Genomic DNA, 14,973 nt, shown 5'->3' with positions numbered 1-14,973 from the left:
GCACAACACTGATTAGACCCATAGCCATAGGCTAGTAGGGGGTCTAACGGGAAAAAGTATACAAGCAGAATACAACTAGTATAAAAAAATCAGAACATAAAAAAAAACTGATTTTTCAAGAAAACGAACAAAAATACAAGAAGATATCACTGGGTATTAAGGTGACATAAATGCTTGAGAGGACGTACAGAAATGTATATAGAACACATTGTTGCACTTTGTTCATAAATAATCAAATAAACAAGTACAGACAAAACATCAAACTATGTGTAAGGTTTAGTACATGGTCAATACTATTGTTCTACATGTTGCAAATTTTTTTTGAGTGCGCTCGAGAAAGCCCTAGAATCTTTAATCTGAAGTGGTATGTTATTCCACACTTTAGCTCCTACGAACTTTAGTAAGCGTTCACCATACAGGTTTTTAGTAGGTGGAATATTAAAATTCCGCAATGTCATGCATCTAGTGACGTGGGACCAGGAAGAAAAGATAGATACAGCGAAAGGTACACTGTGTGCATTAACATTACTGATGGTGACTGCGGTTTTATGCTGCCGTAAGTAATCAAAAGGTAGAATATCCAACTTGTGAAACAAAAATGCACTGTGTTCATGGTATGCCACATAATCTATTGTTCTAAGCGCACGCTTTTGTAATATGCAGATAGGATCAAGGTATGTTTTCAAGGTCCATCGCCATGAGTCTAAGCAGTATGATAGATGACTATGAACAAACGAAAAATAAAGGACTCTGAGAATATTTCTGCAAAAATAATTTCTAGCAGCCTGTAGCATACTGCAGCCAGATGCTAACTTAATACAAACAGAATTTGTTATTTCTAGTGTAATTAGCTGTCAGACACTACACTGAGATATTTAACTTCTTTTACATGCTGAAGTTGGCAGTTGTTCATTGTTAGTCGAAATGACTCACAGTTTACATTTCGGTAACGGGAGTGAAAAATGGTGTATTTGGTTTTCTTTGCATTGAGTGTTAATTTGATTTGTTCACTGCAAACCACTGACAAATATTTTCTAGTTCTTCATTAGCTCTACATTCTATATCGGCTATGTTATCGGCGGTAACTATTAAAGCTGTGCAATCAGCGTACATCAGCAACTTGGCCAATTTGAGTATGCATGGCAAATCATTTATGTGTAGTGAGAATGACAGTGGCCCCAGGACCGACCCCTGAGGTAACCCTGTCTTTATGTTTAATAATGATGACTTAAAATCTTGCATGTTAACCATTTGATGACGTCTATAAATGTAGTTAGAAAAGAGGCTAAAAGCTTTGCCACAGAATCCATAGTGTTTTAATTTCATAAGCAGAATATTATGGCCGACGGTATTGAATGCCTTTTTTAAATCAATGAAGACAACTGCTACAAGAAGGTTGTTGTGCAGTGCTATGTTAATCTTCTGTGATAACGATAACACAGCTGTTGATGTGGAATGGTGTGATCTAAATCTATGCTGCTCCGGGCAAAAAGCACTATATTTTTCTAAGAATAGGCGCATTCATTTTCCAAGAATCTTTTCGAATATGGTGTTTGTAATGCTTAACACAGATATGGGCCGATAGCTTGAAAGATCAGAGCGATCGCTCTCCTTATATACTGGCACGAATTTGGCATTTTTTAAACAGGATGGGTACGTCGATGTATGCAAGCAATGGTTAAATATGTGACACAAGATGCTACTCAAAATATCAATGTTATCTTTCACTAAGCAAGCAGTAATACCATCTATTCCACTGGCTTTGTTAGTGCTTATATTGGCAACAGTGTCATGAATTTCATCCTCACTGATGTAGTGAAAAGCAAACGTATTTGATAAGGAGGTTGAAAAACGTTTCATTTCTCTACAAGGAAATTTTGGGCTAAGGTTGAGCCAATTTCAGTAAAGAATAAATTAAATTTATCAAGTATACGCGCATCAACTTTCGAACACACTTAATTTGAACCACTGGTTGATTCGAACTCACGCTGTGGTCCCGTCAAAGCTATGTGTATTCCAATGGACGAAAATGCCCCGTAATTCGAACTCGAAAGCACTTGTGACGATTATTTCGAACATACCGCGCTCCGAAAATGTTCTCAGCACCATGCCCGATCCCGGGGCAGCACCTTTCAACGCTGTGCGCGAAGAACTACAAGAAGAAAAGGAAAGATAAGACTGCGGCGGATTGTTTGCTCTCTTTCAAATGCCGATCAGTGACATGCCTGTGCCACGCTTCTTCTCCATTTTCCGTCTCTGCACATAGAGACCCTTTTCCTTTCAAGGCCGCGGGCAGAGAGAGAGGGGAAAAAAAAAAAAAGCTGTTGCGGGGAGTTGGCTCCTATTCTCCTCCTATCTACTTCTAGACTCTTTTCTCCACCCCCCCCTTCCCCCTCCTGAAGGCGCTGAGCCGTGCTCCCGCAAGGGCTGCAGAAGATAGTGCCTCTTTTCCTTTCTTTCAACCACGCATTTATTCTAATGCAGATCTGCTTCTCTTCGCGTGGAGACACTCCTCCTTTCTCAGTGCATCTCAGAGTAGCAGCGGAAACGTTAGTTACTGTCGCCTTTAGAGAGCGTTGGCGCTGGACTTGGCCGCTTGCAAACTGCGTGCGAAATTGATTGACTCACTGCAAGGCAAACGTGTGCAGACGCGCAACATTGATTTCTTCAAATAATGATGGTTGTCCTCTGATTTGTGAATAAATGTAAGTCTTCTAAAGCTTCCCCATTGTGTGTTAGAGAAAAATCACTTTGCACCGCGGCACCGCTTCTCGATCATGTGACCCGCTGAGCGCTTCCTCAATCCTCTCCGCTGGCTGCGCGTGGCTGGGCTGTAGGTTAGGTGCGGGAGTTTAGAAAGAACCGCACTGAACGAGTGTCAAACTCCGCAGAAAACTACATGTACTTAACACACAACGGTCTTTTTTTTTGATAGACTAATTTAGTTGGTTATATCCATTTGCTGGTCAATTTTGCTTCTTTACCGTGAGGTTTAAAATGCATAGTTCTCAATGGAGCTTTCAAGGGGAATTTTATTTACTTTGTTATATCCATTATTTTGTTATCATATTACGTTATAACGAGGTTTTAGTGTATATATGTATTGTATTTAGGCGCATGCCTAACTACGATTACAGGTCGAGAACAGATTTTGCACATTCTTCGATATAACAGTGTCATAAAGAACTACTGTGTGCGAAAGACAGACATTAGCGAAGCACATTTGAGCAGACGGCAATTCATTTGAACGGAAACGCCGAGACTGCCTCGAGCTGTGAATCAGTTCTGCGTAACAAGAAAAGTTTGACCTTTTAACGCTCTGTCAAAAATGGGTGAGGGCTATATGAAGAGGAGATGAACAACTAGAGGGAAGTGACTGCGTCTAGGAAAACTTTTTTAAGCCTAGAGACACTACGCTAGGCTTAAATTTACAGACACCCCTGACCACTGATGACTCGCTGAAGCGGCGCCTTAGGTTTTTGAGCGGAGGCTTTACTTACTTGTGCCCAAAAATGAAGCCAAGAATTGGCTGGAAGATTGCGGAAATTACCAATAAAACCAGCGCCAAACGAGCGAAGGTAGAGGATACTTGTCACAAGTGAGAACCTTTGGCGAATATTTCACCAACCTCCAAACTTCCAGGTAAGCTACATCGCAAAAAATGCGTGGTTCTCAGTTTTACGTGTTTGGTTGTTGTAGGTTTTTTTTAGTCATGGAATTGAGGTGCCGGTAGTCGACACAAAACATCCAGGATCCGGCTTTCTTTTTCACAAAGATGACCGGCACAGCCCAAGTGCTAGAAGAATCTTGAATGACGCCCTTGGCCAGCATGTGATCCATCTGGTCAGCGATAACCTTACGCTCCGACGCGGGCACGCGGTAAGGCTTCTGCCTGATTGGATGCGCTAACCTGGTGTCGATCCTGTGACGAGCCCGTGTGTTGGTAATGCGCACTTCCTTAGCTTCCTGGCTGAAATCAAACAGTGACGCGTGCTTCCTTAGAACATTGACCATCACTTGACGCTTCTCGGAGGTCAGTGACTTGTTGAACATATTCAGGAAAAGGGAAGAGTCTTGAAGAACACCAGGGCTAATATACGTTGCTTGGGCTTCGTGTTATGTCTCTATATTTAAAGCTGCAATATCGATGCTGGTATCCACTTCAAACGATGCAAGCCTCATACCCCTGGGTAGCACAACAGACTTACCAGATATATTGAACACCCACAGTGTGGTTGTTCCGCAAGCTAAAGAGATGACGCATCGAGGTACGAACGCACTTTTCTTCGTTATGATCAAAGACACAAGCTCAGCAATTGCAACAAGTGTATCAATCTCAACACTATCAGCAGCTACTCGAACTCTGGATACGGAATGTGCCGGTTGGACGACATCTTCAAGGACGGTGAGGGTGTGCGAGCAGGTAGAAGGTAGGTCGGCAAGAGGGGGCAGGAAAAGCTCGCTGGTCCCACAGTCAAGTGTGGCACCATAGTGCTGTAGGAAGTCGAGGCCAAGAATTATAACTGCAAATTCAGCTCGATATAACTTGTCAGAGAAATAAACGTTCACGGTGCACACACCAAGGGGTCGGAGCAATTGTCCACTTACGACATGAAATGTGTGAGGGTTGTCCCAGCGAAACATTACTTTACGACCGAGTTTAGTTTTGAAATCCAGACTAATGACAGATACACTCGCTCCCGTGTCTACTGAGGCTGACGTAGCAACATTGTCCACTAAAACACTAATCTTGTTGTGATGCGTAGTGACAGGGGGAAGCATGGGGAAATGTGGCTGAAGATGACTGGTGGCCTCACCTCCATCGGTTGTGCCGCCTAGTTTTTCGGTAGTGGGGACTTGAGACGTCGCTGAGGAGATGGAGATCTGTACTCGGCACAGAAGCTGGCGAGTTGCTACGGTGATTTGGTCGATAGGGCGTCCTGCTATCAGAGCCGGAAGGCCAGTTGGCTTCGTCACCATGGTAGTTGTTGCACCGATAGAAAGTGCGTGGTCGGTCTTTTCATGGTGCTGACATGCGACAGCGCTGAGGACAAAATCGGCCGATGTGGCCACGGACACCACAATGAAAGCAGACGCTCATGAGACCAGTTGTAATTCGTAACCGGAGGATAAATTGCGCGGCTGTCTCAGGTTGAGAGACTGCAGATGGACCGCGTATGAAGCCGTCGTGGACATCATAACCGAGATGGGTGTTCATTGTAGGGGTTGGTATCATTGGACGAGGTGTGAAGTTGTATGCATTAACGGACGCAGCATTGATATACGCCACACCTGGATCGCAGGAAGGGAGAGGCTCCTGAACTCGAGGAGACGAAACAGACGCCGCTTCATGTCGATCGAGCTCTTCGCGCACCACTTGGCGGATAATTGAAGCAAGGTCAGACAGGGCTGCACCAACGTCAAAGCTGGCGACAGTCGTTACGTTGGTCAAGTGGCCGAACTTGAGTGTGATGCGCCGAGCTCTTAAGGTTTTAAATGTGCGGCGGTGCAGAATGACGTCACTCACGGACTCTAGACTGTCCTTCGTGATGAGGTACTGGTAGACGTCATCTGCAATTCCTTTCAGAAGGTGACGCACTTTGTCCTCTTTGGTCATCCGAGGGTCCAGGACCTTGCACAACTTGAGCACTTTTTCAATGTACATTGTGCAGGTTTCCCCAGGAACCTGAGTACACTGCATCAGCATTTGCTCGCCATGCTTATTTTTGGCCGCTAAATCTCCGAAGTACTTCCTAATCTCTTTGACGAACTTCTGCAATGTTGTCAAGCTCTCCTCATGGTTTTCATACCACACAGGCGCGGTTCCCTCAAGGAAGAGGCTGACATTGGAGAGCTGACCAGTGGCATTCCATCCATTGAACCAACTTGCTCAGCCATGCGTCCACATCCTCACCAGCTTTTCCTGCGAAGGTTTGTGGCTCGATGTAGGGTTGCCATGGATGACTGGAGGTCAGGAGACCAGAAGCATGTGCCAGATAGTCATTGTCTGTGTCGGAATCCATCTCTAGCGGCAGACCAGCGATTTGTCTACTTCGGCAAATCACCACGTATTGCGTCTCTGCAGTTGGTACGTCATCGTTCCTAGGGAGCGCCGTTGTCGTATCGCGCACCTCTCACCAAACTGTTACGATGAAAGGCGTTTATTTGAAGATGGGCCGATGGAAAGAGGCTGAATGGCTGCCGCCCTGCACCGATCCACTCACAAGACAAGCGCTCTTCGCCCTCCCTGGCACGTTAGCTTAGCAATATGAAGGTAACGAGCTACTGCCTCAGAGCACTGTATTAAAGCTCTTGGTGATATGCCATCTGGGCCAGTTGCTTTACTTTCATCAATTTGTTGTAACAACTTAATTATGCAATTGAATGAAAGCTCTGTCTCGCCCATCAGCAAATGTTGTTCTTTTTATTTTTGACACTTACTTGTGTAGGAGGGCAGAAAGCCGATTTAAAAAGTCGCTGAAAAGTGTGGCTTTTATCCTCAGTTACAATCTCGTCATTGATAGTGCTTAGAGGAGTTCAATGTCTTGACCTTTGCCTCGTTGAACTTGAAACTTCCTATTGCATCTACTGAACACCTGATTGAATTATGTGTAATTAAAGAAATCGAATGTACATGTTATATTTCAATGCATCTCATGACAGGGTGTGCAAACATGGACACAAGACAGGCACGTGTGAGCCAACCTTCGATTAACTTGGATAAAAATGAAATCAAACGCCTTAACAGTTATCTGAAAACCAACAGACATTAGTATTGTGTGTAACAAAGAAAAATGAGCCCTTAAATTTGCATTTCTTTCTTTCAGTAACAGTTCACATAGACCCCTGTGCCTGCTGGATCGATAGCTCTGCCTATTGCATAGGCATGTGCACATGAATTTTCGTGCCTTCTTTCTTTTCGCCCTTCTTGCAGTTAGTCAGCGTCTGTGCTGTCAGCGACTTCTCTTTTGTCGAGCACCCTGTGTTACCTACCAACCAGCTTAGCTATCTGTCATTTCAATGCATCTGTTGTGAGCAGTCTGATTCAGACGCTTTTTGTTGGTTTTTTCCTGGGGCAGCTTGAACTGAAAGGAAGCAAATTCGACTTTGCCTCAATGGTGGAGGAAGAGTCAGCGAAGGCCATCTTTCATTCCGTGCCCAACATCACACGGGCCTTCCTTGTCAAGGACATGAAGGACAAGTCCGGCTGCGGGAAGATGCTCCAGACGGAAGGTGTCAACTTTGTGGTGGGTCCTATTCTCACTTTTGTTCATACCCTTCTTATAGAAAAAGAGGAGTAAGAGCTAAATGCCATGTGGCCTGTCAGAGGCTCCTACGTGCATTCGGCATGCATGTGCATGGTTTCTGTGTAATTGCAGCAATAGAGCTACTAAGCAATTAGACATGCACGTACATAATTTTCACTGCAAATAAAACAACTCAGGTAGTTATCATACAAACACTTCATTTAAGTATGTAATACATACACTGTACAAATTAGGCGTGCATACATTAAATTATTAACTTTTAAATTGCAAGACGAAACAGGAGAAAAAATTAAAAAAAACATGTATGTACGGCATACATATCAATTTAGTGAGGTGTATTTGATTGATGCATGATCCTAGAATATAACAGAAACATTTTTACAGATTGATTAAGGGTGGCTGTGCTTTTTTTTTTTGTGTGCAAAAATTAGGGGAGACATCCATGTTGAAGAAATGAGAGTCTGCTCCTGCAATTGCACTTTGAACCATGTGCACAGGCCATGATAGGTTTTAACACAAGCATTATGCTTGGCTGCCATAGAGTAAAGGCTCATTAATATGTATTCACTATATTTGAAGGCTTAAAATTGCATGAAGTAGACCAATAGTTAAGACAGCTGCCTCTCTACATTACAATATCCGGACTCTGTCAGAGGCTGTAATGTATACTGGCTCTGCTGCCGTTATCTTCTCTGGCAACCTTGATAAGGAATAAAGGGTAGTCTCAAAAATTAAACACTACATGGGCTCTTTTTATTTTTCACCCGAAAGTGTTTCATGCTGGGGCCCACCATGACTTCAGTGACGTACTCCAGCCAGGGAAATGATGTCTAAGAAATGTACGTGACCACATCAAAGAAAAAAAGTTTAATCAACGGGCATCGAACTTGCGACTTCTCGGTTCACAGCACCAGATGTCGCGCACGCTATTTACTGCCCCACGGCCAGATTCCTAATGGGCTTACAAACATGCCTTTTATATCTCCCGCTTTCATCACACAGTGCTCTTGGTCAGCAGGTTGGTGTCTCCCTCTTGGAACAAAAAAATAAAGTAATAGACCATTTCCAAGCAATCCCAGAACCCCCGTGGGCGCGCAAAGCACTATGGGACAAGTGTGTGCGTGGAACCGGCTGAGCGCGCCGGCTGTTTTCCGTCACCCGCTGCTCGTTGGAACCGTGGGTGCACCAAATAAAAAAGAAAAACGCAGGGCATCCCTGAATGTTGACTGTTGTTACACCTAAAATACTCTACATGTCTAAACACATCTGCATGTAATATATACACATGAAATGTGAACGGAATAATATACAGGATGTAGCAGTGAATCGGCATGCGAATGATCACATTGATACGTTCAGTCGAAACATGCTATCCTGAGCAATGCGAGCAAAACACCGAATAATTAAGCGATTTGTTCATAAGTTAAAGTATTAGTTGTCCATGATAGGGTGTAACCAAACTTCAGAAAGGTTTTACAGTGTTGAGGTACAGAGATTATTATTTTATTTTCATTCACAAGTCACATGCTGTACAGAGTTCAGCATATTCTAAACGTGTTTAAACAAAAAGGAATGGAACTTTGGGATTCACTGTTGAGGCTCCTAACTCTAATAATTTGCAGTTTCTTGGTACAGGCTTTAAAGTTTCACTGGCGGTTCACCAAAACCGGTGTTTTAATTTCGTGTCGGCGCATTAGAATGTTCTTAAACGAGGAATTGTGATGTCATGCTGTGCACTGAATTAGAAAAAAAAAGAATATTACTCACATAAGATTAGCAGTACTTTCCAGCTGCAATTTGATCGCCTCAAAGAGGCGGGGGATCCTGCCTATTGGTTTGCGAAAACTGGTTCGCATGGCAAAGATAAATATGGACGTAGTTCAGCCGTGAATAATGAAGAAAATAGAAATATTTGAGTTAATTGACATACAGTTAAACCTAGATATAAGAAAATTGATAAATTTCCAGAAAAATTTGTTATAACGTGAATTTCGTTATACAGTCGAGCCCGCTTATAAGGAACCTGAGCTTGACGCTGCATCCGTTCGCTGTATCCCGAAGTTTGTAGTAAATGAAACACGGCTTTTAAAAAAAGTTTCGCGTGAGAACACAAATTTATCTTGCCCCAAAAAGTCCGTGATGCGCGTGTTTCGAAGAGCAGAAGCGATAAAGGTGGTCTCGAGTTCACTTAAAACGACAGGGTGCTCGTTCGCCGAGGCCCGTGGCATAAGCTGCATGAGGCACTGGCTCCAAAGTATCGACGTTCTCTCAATCCGATTCTTCCAAATCGCTCTTGCCACGTACTTCATTCACAATGCCTTAATCTGTGCACTGTTCCCCAGTGTTGGCGTCATCATCGGCCGTAATTAAACCATCGCAACAGATATTCCACCCGCTCTCCCAGGTCGGAGTCGACGACGCGCTACCACAAATAGCCGCCGCAGTTTGGAAGCTTCAGGCTCGGCATCGGGCCCGACATCGACGAAGTCAGCCTCGCGAAAACAGTTTTGCGCTTGTAGCCATCACCACCGCCCACGAAATATTCACCATCACCACAGCTGAATACCGGGACGCATGAAGCGGCAAGTTGGCTGCCAGGTGGTCAACAGCTATGAGCAAGCGCTCCGCAACGTGGCACCTAACGCGCGTATCACGCTCAGGCCAAGCCATCTTTCGACGCCACTCTTTCGACGTTTTGTTGAGGGGCAGGAAAAAGCATGCTAGTCTTCCCGTCGGCTACCATGACCACACACGCACATCAAGAGTGAGCAAGACGCGCACATGCAACACACATGCCAGAATGCGTGGAACAGCTCTGGGTCCATTTCCAGTCAGAAAACGAACTAATTCGAGCCAGCATGGTGGGCGTTGCAGAGCGGAGGAGACAGGCGAAGGGGTTGTGGTCAAGAGAGGAAAGCAGGCTTGTGAGAGAAGGGCAAGGAGTTGCGATAACGAGAGGGAAGGATGTGGCGGGAGGGCGACCTTGAAAACCAAAACACTCGGGAAAGAGGCAGGCTGGGTAGCTTGCTTGAAAGGCCCGCAAAACTTGCACGTAGAAAAACTTGGAAAGAGTGCCTGCGCGCGCAGAAGTCAAAGCATGGCCGCCTGGATCAGTGCGCGCGGTGATGTTTGAAGAATGTGCCGCGGTGTAAAAAAAATGTTTTGTTGCGCCGGCGGGTTTGCGTGGCCTCACGAACTTCGATATTTCGCGATTTGTTCCGCACAAATTAACAGCCGTTTTTGTGCTTCCGCACGCGCGCGGAAGGGATGCTGAGTTGAGTGCGAAGTTAGCGAAAACAAGATCTAAACACGAAATGAATCGCAAATTATCAGAGTCTGTGGGGTAGCGAATGCATGTGCACTAGACGCTGACTATCGGATACAGTCAGTGGCCGACAGTGTTGGCAAATGGTCTGGTCACTCCTGGCCGGCGGCGCCAACGACAGTACCAGTGATCGAAAACAGGGTAGATTGCCACCCGGTCTTCAATAGATCCGTGGCAATGTGAAAACATGGGCCTCGTCTGACGATGCGGGGTGCTCAGAATAGCGGGGGGACAAAGGACGGAGGGGTGGCGTAACCAAAAAGCAGTCGGGGCATGGTGGAAGGAAACAGCTTTTCTTCCTCCATGGGTTGGGGAGAGCAGCAACTAGAGGGTTGCGGAAGCAGGGTCGGCGTTTAACATTAGGAATGTATGGGCACCTCGCCGATGCCTGGTCGGCACTCGAAATCGGTTTCTTGGGAAGTCGGCAGACCCCTGACTTCGAATGTTCGCTGTAACCGATCAGCGGCGCTGGGAGACATTCGTTGTAAGTGCGGTTTTGTGCCATTGAACCAATGTATATTTTCACGGTCACGCAGATATTGTTCGTTTTAAGAGAAAGTTCGTTTGAAGTGGGGCCGTTATATGTGGGCCCGACTGTACAGTTGAACTCCGCTACAACAAACGCCGCTTCAACGAAATTTCCGTTACAACGAAAAATTCACGATTCCCCGTCAGCAGTCCATAGGAGTCAATGCACAAATATTGTCGCCACAACAAACACTTTTAGGGGCGAAGCTCCTTAAGGCGTGGGCTGTGCGTCCCCTGTATGTAGCCACCTCTCGTTTAGTTCTTGCAGTGTCCACTAGATGGCGGTACCGTCTCCTGTATGTCGTCTCTTCTCGTTTAGTTCTTTCAGTGCTCACTAGATGGCGGGACTTGTAGCTGATGATGAAAAGATGCAAGATGTTATAAACTAGACGGCGGTACTTGTAGTTGATGATGAAAGATGCGAGATGTTATAAAATAGGAATGATGTCACATATGGCACATGTCGTTGGTGGAAGGCAATCGTTCGATTTAGTGCGGCGACGTACGCTAGGGGGAGCATTGTAATAAAATCGAGTAGGCAAAATGTACGGAAGATTCATGGTTTACCAGGTTTTCCTCCAGAGCTTCGCCCACTCATCATCATTCACTTCGTGGATATGGCGGCACTTTTTTTTTCTTTGTTCGTCCCGCTTCAATGAAATTTTACAACGCCATTCCAAGCTCAAATACTTATTGCTATGCAGTGAACCGAATCTTTAACATTTTGATGCATTTTCAGAGCCTGAAAGTGCGTCAACAAAGTCTAAAACACACGTTGGTACCACCAGAAACCACCACTATACCACCGCACTTAAGCAAGCATGGGCGCCGCCATTACTCGATAGTGATGGCAATGAGACTGCCCTGGCCCTGCTTTTGCCACTGGCTTGCTTTTGAGCCACAGACGATCCGAATCTGAAACTCAGTCGCTCAGTAGTTGATGGTTTTTTTCATGCAGCAACTGTGTGCAACCGCAGAACGATGCCTTTTCCGATTCCGATGCTTATCATTATGTTCGCGCTTGACCAGTGTGGTAACTAATCAGAGCGGCTGTTCGTCCACATTATCAACAAAATCAGCTAGCTGCGAGTGATGGATGATAAGAATGGCATAGAATAATGCAAAAGTCGCCGCTCCACGATACGCTGCCTCAATGTCGGCAGATAGTTTTTACGGCGAACAGCTGCTAGTGTTAACTGTTAATGCAACTGTTTGGTTCGTTCACGAAGGCGGTTTTAGGCGTTGTTTCAGTGTTCTTTTCACCATGACTTCGCTATGCATGAGTGAGAATGACATCGTGACGCTGCTGGGAAAGAATAGGAAGCAGTGAACATTTTTTTAATTTTGAGAATAAACATTCATTTGTTTTGTTAGCTCAGATCAGCTATATTTTTTCGATTTCACTGCAATGAAAGTTTCGCTTCAAGGAAATTTTTTTTGCGCCCTGTCAGTTTCGTTGTAGCGGGGTGCGACTGTATGCAGGTTCGGTACGAAAATTCGGAAAATAAACGCTGAAATAAACAAGAGGGAGACTGAAGGCAGAGCTAATCCGGAACACTCATTTTACAATAAACAGCTGCATTATTATTGCAATAGCAATTATATGGACACTCTCGGCGGGTTTTTGCCATTGCCGCCGTGTTCCGTAACAAGTCTAAATTGGTAACATGCCCCTGCGCATCCTAACTTTCATGAGCAGGTAAAAGCGTGCAAGCGCTGCTTAGGCAGAGATCGAATGAGTCGGCTCTTCCCTATCACCTGGAAAGCTTATAAAATAACATCGTCCGCGTGTTAGAACTACCGTTGAATGATCAAACAAAAAATAAACCAGCCATGTTGAATAAGCATCAAACAATGCGGGGAAGGAGGGGATCGCTTGAGTATAGCAATAATGAATTTGGATTTTAAGGGCAGTCGTGATCGCTGGCGCTCTTGCTATTTTGGTGAGTATCAGTGCGGTTTCAACGCGAAGAGACTGTGTGACAAGAGCACTTCCTGGAGGGGCCGTATTTGCTCACACCAGCGTTTCGTAGGAGTTCCGCGATATTGGATTCAAAAGAGTTGGCTGCCAGCCTTACTTCTTATAACATTACAATTTTTGTTATCCTGTTCATTACACTGCATTCAATGTGCGGTCATGTTGCCAAAACTAATTGGCTAATCTCGAAAGCTACTAGCCTGCGAACTCGCGGCGCAAGACGGAAGCGCGTGACGAGTTGACCTCTGAAGATCCGTCGTCCCCGTGGTCTCAGAGAGTTTCCATCAGTGCCTAATCTGGCATTCCTTCGGTGGTGACGACACGGTTCTCCGAAATTTAGAAAAGTCAGTTTCGTCACAAGGGCAAAGCAATGAATGCGATAGCAACAATCTGGAATGTATCGCCGAGAACAGCTAGCAGATCGAAACGTGCAGCGCGAGGCTCATGCACAAATGACGCACGAAAACAACACACCGGATGAGACCAAACTAACAATGTTTACTGCTCGACACTTAAGCGTGACGTGGGCTCTAAAACCTTGTTTAATTTCTGGCTCAATCTCAACTAAACTTCACTGGCTAAGATAGTTTTTCATGCTGATTTCAAATCTGTAATTTGTTTCTTAATAGCTCGAGTAGTTCAGGAAATATTAAGGTATGAATTTCAATTGATTGCCTTTTTTACAATTTCACCCTGGATAAACAAAAAAGTAAATGCGTAACTCCAATGATGAAGAGTTGCTGTAGGGGGTGAAGCTGTTTTTTTCCATTTGAAGGCATTTTATTGGCAATAAAATGGAGAAACACTTATGATGAACATTTTACTTTAACCTTTTGTGATAATTATCTTTAATTACAATTGTCAAAGTGGTTTTAGAGAAATGAAAATAGCATCAGCCCCTGGATTATTTAAAGATGAATAGAATGATACCAACTTTGTCACTCTCACTCAAATATAAGATAAGATAACTCCGTAAGGCCGAGTGAAATGTGCAAAAACAATGAACCGAGAAAAACGCATTTGAAGTTTTTAGCAACTGTAACTTTTCCTAAAGTGAAGCTGTGGCAATATTACTGACACCCTTTTGTAGCTCGATGTTTTACGATAATGGCAATGCTAAATGTATGACTGTACCCTCCAAGATTACTAGCCACAACTTGCTCCAAAACCATCAACACAGAAGAAGAAATTTTTTTTTTACTCTGTGGTCGGTCCACTGACTTTCAAGTGAAAGGAATGTACAAAAATTGAATAATAATGTTGCCCTAGCATATGCAACACACCTACACGATCACTGTTTGCCATGATGAGAGTTCTACGGCAGACCGGGGTTCTAAGCGGAGTCCCCTTTTGGCTTGTGGTGCTTTGCAAATCTAGTCTTCGTTATGCCGCTGTCCAGATGCTCTCTTCGTGATTTTTGCAGCCTTCTTTTGTCTTTTTTAAGATCAACATCTAAAAGCTTGAACTTGCGTTCTGTCGCGCACTGTGATGCAAGGGATGCCTTCAAGCTCGCCGCATTCTTGGCGCACTCTGGTTGGGCTTTTTTTTTGTGCACTATGGTTGGGCTTTTTTCATATTCGCAGGAAACGACGTACCACCGGTTGGCGCGGGCAGTCATGTGGCCTTTGCTCGCTGTGTGCTTATCAGCTGGGATGTCTCTACACTCGCACCATTCGTGAACCCCGCTGTGGCGCACAGACAAAACGGGAGACGTGCCATGCACAGATAAAAAGAAAAACAATACGGCATGTGGCAACAGGCAAAGGAAGAGAGGGAGCAAGCTGAGGTGGCCAAAGGGGGTCGGCAAAATAATAAAAACGGAAGAGATCTAACGGTTGAGGAGGTGCCAGGCGTCGGTCAGGGAGACTGCAGCG

At 44.8% G+C, this 14,973-nt stretch overlaps 1 protein-coding gene across 4 annotated transcripts in view; it reads left to right on the top strand.

Moving 5' to 3' along the window:
• Polr1A (RNA polymerase I subunit RpI1) overlaps positions 1–14,973 on the top strand; it is a 610,310-nt gene that overhangs the window by 491,757 nt on the left and 103,580 nt on the right. For 2 of the 4 annotated variants that reach the window (XM_037432148.2, XM_075882915.1), the window contains one exon: positions 7,080–7,247. The exons of the other annotated variants lie outside the window; for them this stretch is intronic. In XM_037432148.2, coding sequence (XP_037288045.2) covers positions 7,080–7,247 — 168 coding nt within the window. The remainder of the gene's footprint in view (positions 1–7,079; positions 7,248–14,973) is intronic. 4 annotated transcript variants of the gene reach the window in all.

This window comes from Rhipicephalus microplus, unplaced genomic scaffold (genome assembly GCF_043290135.1).
Source record: "Rhipicephalus microplus isolate Deutch F79 unplaced genomic scaffold, USDA_Rmic scaffold_14, whole genome shotgun sequence".
Lineage (NCBI taxonomy): Eukaryota > Metazoa > Arthropoda > Arachnida > Ixodida > Ixodidae > Rhipicephalus > Rhipicephalus microplus.
The sequence above is the reverse complement of the archived record's forward strand: the minus strand, read 5'-3'. Positions and strand labels throughout refer to the sequence as shown.